Below are 7,252 nucleotides of genomic sequence, written 5' to 3'. Positions count from 1 at the left end.
TTTGATTGACAAAATAATCGTTAATTAAGAAATATCTTAACAAAAAAATTATTATATAAAAATTTAATAAAAAAGGAAGTCCCAAAGAAAAAAGAAGGGACAGAACAAAGAAGGGAAAGGGAGAAAGGGGAAGAGGGCAAGAAAAAAAAACGTGGAGGCAGAGGGGAAGAAAGGATGGGAGGGAGAAAAAAATTGAAATAAAATAATAATAAAAAGTAAGAAAGAAAAAAGCCAAAAAGAAAATATATATATATAAAAAAAAATCGTTCAAAACATATATTGAAGTATTATTTAAATTTTGAAATTTCAATAACTTCAATAATTATTATCTAAATTATTTATAAATTAGAAGTGTAAAATAATAAGATTTTAAATTTGGCAAAAAAAATGTAAAAACGATAATTTTGACAGGCATGAAAGAGTAAGCTCGATAGTATTTCTCTAATATAACCAAGCCCCGAATCAAAATCGAATTTTTAAAACGCTTTTAATCACTCAAAATATTTTTCCTAATTTTAGAAAAATTAGGTAGCGACTCTATAATTTAAAAAGTCAATTTCTAGATTTATTAAAACTTTTAAAATATTTTGTGAAACAAATTAAGGAATAAAAAAATTATTAAAAATTTAAAAATATATAGAGTAAAGATTTCAAGGCATTACAATAATATAAATGTATATATAGTATATAATTATATAGATTATAAAATAATTAATACAAATAAAATTATTTATATATTTATATATTTATATATTTATATATTTATATATTTATATGTTTATATATTTATATATTTATATATTTATATATTTATATATATTTATATATATATATATTTATATATTTATTTATATATATATTTATATATTTATATATATATATATATATATTTATATATTTATATATTTATATATATATATATATTTATATATATGTATATATATTAAATTATTTATTAAGCAAATTCTAATGAATGAAAAAATATAAAAGTTGAAAATTTTAATTTAAAAAAATGCTTAAAATATGAAAATAAGATTATATATATATATATATATATATATATATATATATATATATATATATATATATAAATATTTATTAAAAAAATAAAAAAATAAAAAGACTTTTCGTATATTATTTCTTAAATTTTATAATTAATAACACATTCATTACTTTTTTAATATATTGTTTTTTATTTTTATTAAATAAGAAAAACATAATTAGAGAAAAGACATTTTGATATAACTTAAACTTAATTAGATTTAAAAAAAAAAAACTTAGTTAGATCTTAACTAAATATCTAAATTAATAGCCCGCCAAATTGGAACCATCTAGAATTAATTATTATTATTATTATAAAAGTTAGGTATACAACTTATTAAATTGAACTTTCCGTTCATTACTCTCAATTGTCTCAAAACCCCAAAGTCAAAACACTTTTGTCTCAATTGTGGATTTATTTGTGTTCCATTGAAACTTTGAGTTGAGATTCAGATATTCTAAAATTTAGTATTCTGTCATAATTAGGTCACTTATGAAAATTATACAATAAAATTTAAGGGCAGTTTTATTTTTATTTATATGAAATATATAATTTAACTAGTTGGAAATTTTGAAAGTGGAAAATAGATGAATAAAGAGACTGATAAATTATGCTATAAAATATTTTTTAATTATTTTTTAACAACTATGTTCTGTCTTCGGAATGATGGTGATAAACTTACATGTTTATTACTCTATATTAATAATATCATGTTTACTGATACCACTTCACATGCCAATATCACTAACAGTAAGAAACTCATTGACCCTATAAAAGATCTTCTAAAGGCAAGTTTTTTAGGACTCAAAATCGCACAAAATGTCAAAGTACTTTATTTAAGGCAAATAAAACATTTCTTTCAAATAAAAAATAAATAAAGTACAATATTTTATATAGGTATTGGAACGGCTAGGAGTGGGTTAGCCCTGTGCAGAGTGATGCCAAATTTCTCTTCCACGTCCAAGTTCTCCGGTTTAAAATCACCATCATTCTTCCAATCAAATGAATTAATTAATGATCCCAACATTGTCAAAAGGATTCTCATTGCCATGGATAATCCCGGGCAAATCCTCCGTCCAGCTCCAAAAGGAATCAATTCAAAGTCCTGACCACGGAGATCAATTTTTGAATCTATAAACCTCTCGGGCTTAAATTCCATGGGGCTTTCCCAGATATCGGGGTCTCGACCTATTGCCCAAACGTTAACCAATACTTGTGCTCCCTTTGGGATTGTGTAACCACATAAATCAATTTCTGTATAAACTTGGCGAGGGATAAGAAACGGGGCTGGCGGGTGCATTCTCATAGTTTCCTTTATAATCGCTTGCAGATAGGGTAATTTGTCAATATCTGACTCTTCTACTTGTTTACCATCACAAACAATTCGTTTAAGCTCATTTTTCGCATTTTTCATGCATGTTGGGTGTCGCAATAATTCTGTCATTGCCCACTCAAGGGTGCTTGAGGTAGTATCTGTTCCAGCAACAAAAAAATCCTGTAATATTGTAAAATTTTCATTATAATATAACATAAAATAAATTGTTTTAATTTTTTATACCAATACATAGTAGTATAAAGATGTATGGTTCAATTTTCGGATTTATTACTAGATATATTAATAGTATATTATTACATCCTTATTACTATTTTTTTAAATCGATAAAATATTTTGTATTATCTAAATATTTGGTAATATTTACAGCAAATATAAGATGAAATAAGAACTTTAAAAATAATCTGATAATTATTATTAAAAAACAAATCATTTACTGATTAATATGTTGGGGAACAATATGAAAAAAAGTTATTATTTGAACTGAGGATCAAGGTTCTCCAAACAAAATTTAATGAATAATTAAATAATATATATATATATATATATATATATATATATATATATATATATATATATATATATATATAATATTAAAGATGGACAAATAATCAGACTAAATTGAAAAGAATCAAACTAACAGTTTATTGTATTAATCTAAAATGGCTTTCAAAAATAATATAATACCATGAAAATATTTATTCAGATTGGATTTACATTTTCTGTTTATTTTCTATTTTATTCCTTAAATTTAATTCACAAATAATTCAAACATCTCATCAAGTTTATTTTTTCTTAGTAAATCATTTATTTATTATTAAAATATTTATTTTTAAAATCTTTTTCATAGAGTTTTGGGTAATTTTCATCTAAATAATTTATTTTTCACAAAATAAATTTTCTTTTTACTTAGTTTATTTTATGTATTGCTAATATTATCTTCCAAAATCATAACTTCCCTTTAAATCAGAACATTTTGTAAGTAAGAATCGAATTTAACGTACTTAATTTCTTAATAATTTATGAATTATTTATTTATTTATTAAGCTATTATACTCTCACAAAATAATAGATATCTAATAAATAAAATAAACAAGCTAAGGAAAGACATAGTCAACTGTCAATTATATATTCTACAAAAGTTAAAACTTCACCTAACTTTACTTTGTTATGTTCAATTTGTTTTTTAAATGTATCATAAATAAAAATAAAAATTAATTGGTTGATTTAGTTTCTATTGTAACTCATTTTAGGTATGAGAAATCGATGTAAACCAAGTGGATAAAGAGAGATTACCAACCATACACATTTGCACTAACTGATCTTTGTTGATTTCGTTGGTATCCTCTTGAGAAATTTTGAGAAGCACGTCCAACGCGTCGTTTTCGGGAATATCCTTCGAAAAGGTTTTCATTACCATTTTCTTGTCAATCATTTGACCGAATAATGTCGATAACTTCAAGTAATATAATGACATACGTCCACGTATCCTCTGCGGATCGATAGAGCGTAGCGCCGGAAAATAGTCAGCCATGTTGGGTTTTCCAGCCTCCAACATAATGTTCCAAACCAACTCCTTAAAGTCACGAGCCTCGTCCCGTTCGGAGTCGGCCAAATCAACCGAGAAAAGAGTGTTGGACAACACATTCAACGATGAAAGGAAGGCTGCCCGACCAACGTTCACCGTCTTGCCTTCGTGACAACATTTTCGGACGTAGGTCATGAGCTCCTCCACCCTTTTACGTCGGACGTGTTGTGTGGAATCAAGTACTCGGCCTGAGAATATATGGGTGTAAGAGAGCCTCCTCAAGCTCCGCCAACGGTCGTTTACGGGTTGAAAAATAATAGAGAGCTTGTGCGCATCGTATGCACGAACAGCGTCCGGAATGAACCTATTGGAAAAGGAAATGTCGTGTTTTTGTAGGACTTCTTGTGCCATTGTGGGTGATGAAATTACTATGGTAGTCAATTGACCTAACTTTATGGACATAATTGGACCATATGTTTGGGCTAATCGTGTTAGTGATCGGTGGGGCTTGTTTCCTAGCTGAAAGAAGTTCCCGATGATTGGCAACGAGATGGGACCCGGTGGGAGACGTTGGGTCGACGATCGACCTCGCCGGACGAGTGCGAGGAGGAGTTGAAGCAATGCCAAAGGAAGAAGGAAACATAAAAACCCTTTCAAAAGTTCCATTTGTTATCTCTCTAAGTTCAACCTCCTATTTATTGTATATAATGAAATTTAAGAAGACTTAAGAAATGGACATTTATAAACAAAGGAAGCTATATGTGGTGTTTGTATATTATTTTCTTTATTTCATCTTTATTTATTTATTTTTTAAAATATTTTGGAATTTCGTCAAAAAAAAAAAAAAAACATTTTTTTGATAAAAAAAAAATAAGTTATTAGTTTTTAATTTTTTATAATATCTCTATATCATTAAATTTAATAAAAGTAAAGTAAGATAATTTAATATTTAAGTAAATGAAATGACTTTTTTTTAATGGTTAGAATGATAGTGCAGTTATAAAAGATAAAAATCTAAAAAGTTGAGTAAAATCCTTACAAAAATATCAAACAAGTTTTGGAACTTCTTATGTTATTATTTTAGGGTTTATTGATTTTTCTTTAATTTTAAGATAAAATTAACATTAATCAAATATTATTTTATTCTCTCTTATCAAATATATATATATATATATATATATATATATATATATATATATTAACTAAAATATTATATATTTAAAGAAATTATTTTATCATTATTTATAATATCCTTTGAAAAAATTGTCAAAAAATACTTATCTACTCAAAATTATCGTCACTAAATATTTTTAAATAAATGTAAATCGAACTAGTACTGAAACATAAAAAAATCTTATTAGATAAAAAAAAAAGTTTTTAAAGATTTTAATTTGTTGAATAATATTTGACAACAAAAAACTAAAAAGAAAATAATAATAATAATTTTCTATTTTCACTAATTTATATATATATTTATTCTCTCTCATAATATATTTATATACATATTTTTTATATTTATATACATTATATATATTTATATTTGTATTTTCTTTCTCATAATAAATTTATTTACCATTTAAAAAAATAATTTAAAGACTAAAAAGTAAGTTATCAAGTAATTCGAGAATCACTTAAATATTATAGAGACGTTATATAAAAAAGAATATAAAATTTAATAAAAATCCTTAAAAAAACTTAGATCAAACTAGGTTTTAGAAGGTAAGATTGGTGAATTAATTAATGGGAGAATTATTAAATTTATCTATAAATTTGTAATATTTTTAAAATTTATCTATCATTTTAAAAAAATTATGTTGTCTATTTATATATATATATATATATATTTAAAATTTGATGAGAGGATGAAAATAGATTAAATCCTTAATTAACTTTGTTTTGTTTTTGTACACATTTTTTTTTATCCCCTCTTATAATATTTTTTTAATCTAATCCTTGCAATTTCATTTCAAATCCACCTACTAAACCACTTGCCAACACATTACAACAATAATAAAATTTATAATTATTTAACATATAAAAAAATTGTATATGTTTTATTTATAATATAAACTTAAAAATAATTCATTACTTTATTTTAATTTATAAAATATAAGAAGTTATATATATTTATTAATAAATATATATATATTTATTATTTTGAAAATATTAAAATGTATTTATGATTGTTATTAGGTTGTAATCATAAGTTAGGTTATTGTAAAATTTATAACTATCTTTCTTGTCCAGAACTAGCCCCAATGTTTGAGATGCCCAGCCTAAAAAAACATGATTTTTAATTGTTAAAAAAAATGATAAAAAAATAAGTTTGGTGACGTTTGAACTCACGACAAAAGGATAATTTTATGTTTTCTTCCCAAACAACTAGTCTAGACTTGTATATGTTCAAAAACATATAAAAATTTATTTTTAATTTTATTTAATGGTCTGCCCTAACTCGGTGGTTTGCTGGGCTTGCTGGACTTGCCCTGCTAACTTATACATTTCTACGGGGTTATTCTTTCAATCAAGCAATATATTACTTTTTTTTTTTTTTTTTATAATTATAAGTATTTGTGCTCCATGTTTGAAAATTACGGTGACATCCGACCTTAATTATATAGAACACTATTTTTATTTCATTTTTAAATGTCACTGATATGCTACCGGGCGGGCGGGCGGATCGGAGGGTGCGGGTGCGTTTACCATCAATTTGTCTACCTCAGAAAATTCCTTTTACTATCATTTCCATCATTTTGAGAAATTATTTTAATATCATTTCCATATTTTGGGAAATTCTAATGTGACACAGCTATATCATATTATAAATAAAAAATTGATTAAACTATATACAAATATTTTTTAATATTATATATATTATAATATATTGAAAAAGCATATTATTATTAAGAAATAAATATAAACTCTTTTAAAATATGAAGAATAAATAAATATATTTATTATTATATATTAATTATGTTTATTAGTGCCCGGGACAGAAATGGTGAGATCGGAACGGTGTCGAGGTGGGGACACAAATACCATCCAACTCTATTTTCGGTCAAATCAGGAAAAAATTTCCCTAACAAATTAGTTCGGATTAAAAACCGCGAGACATAATATAATTAACATCTCGTAGATGTCACCATAATTTTCATGTCAATCAGGTTAATTATGAAATAATAAAAAGAAATTCAAACTTTTAAAAAAGAAAATTACATTTTGAAACAATTAAAAAAAAAAATAAAGGAAAGGAATTCAAAATTTCAAGCTCCATTATCCTAAGAACTCAAATCTAACTTGAATTTGAAACCTTTTAATAAGTGTGAAAACTTTAATTATCATGTCCTAT

The 7,252-nt window shown here is 24.5% G+C and overlaps 1 protein-coding gene across 1 annotated transcript; it reads right to left on the bottom strand.

Moving 5' to 3' along the window:
- Positions 1-1,931: 1,931 nt before the first annotated feature.
- On the bottom strand, positions 1,932-4,569 carry LOC124937401 (geraniol 8-hydroxylase-like). The gene is made up of 2 exons (XM_047477666.1): positions 3,676-4,569; positions 1,932-2,537 (listed from the first exon to the last, which is right to left on the bottom strand). Exons 1-2 carry the CDS (start codon positions 4,567-4,569, stop codon positions 1,932-1,934), a joined length of 1,500 nt encoding a protein of 499 aa, XP_047333622.1.
- Between the last annotated feature and the right edge of the window lie 2,683 nt (positions 4,570-7,252).

This window comes from Impatiens glandulifera, chromosome 1 (genome assembly GCF_907164915.1).
Source record: "Impatiens glandulifera chromosome 1, dImpGla2.1, whole genome shotgun sequence".
In the NCBI taxonomy this organism is placed as follows: domain Eukaryota; kingdom Viridiplantae; phylum Streptophyta; class Magnoliopsida; order Ericales; family Balsaminaceae; genus Impatiens; species Impatiens glandulifera.
Note: the sequence above shows the minus strand (reverse complement) of the source record. Positions and strands in the feature narration are given on the sequence as shown.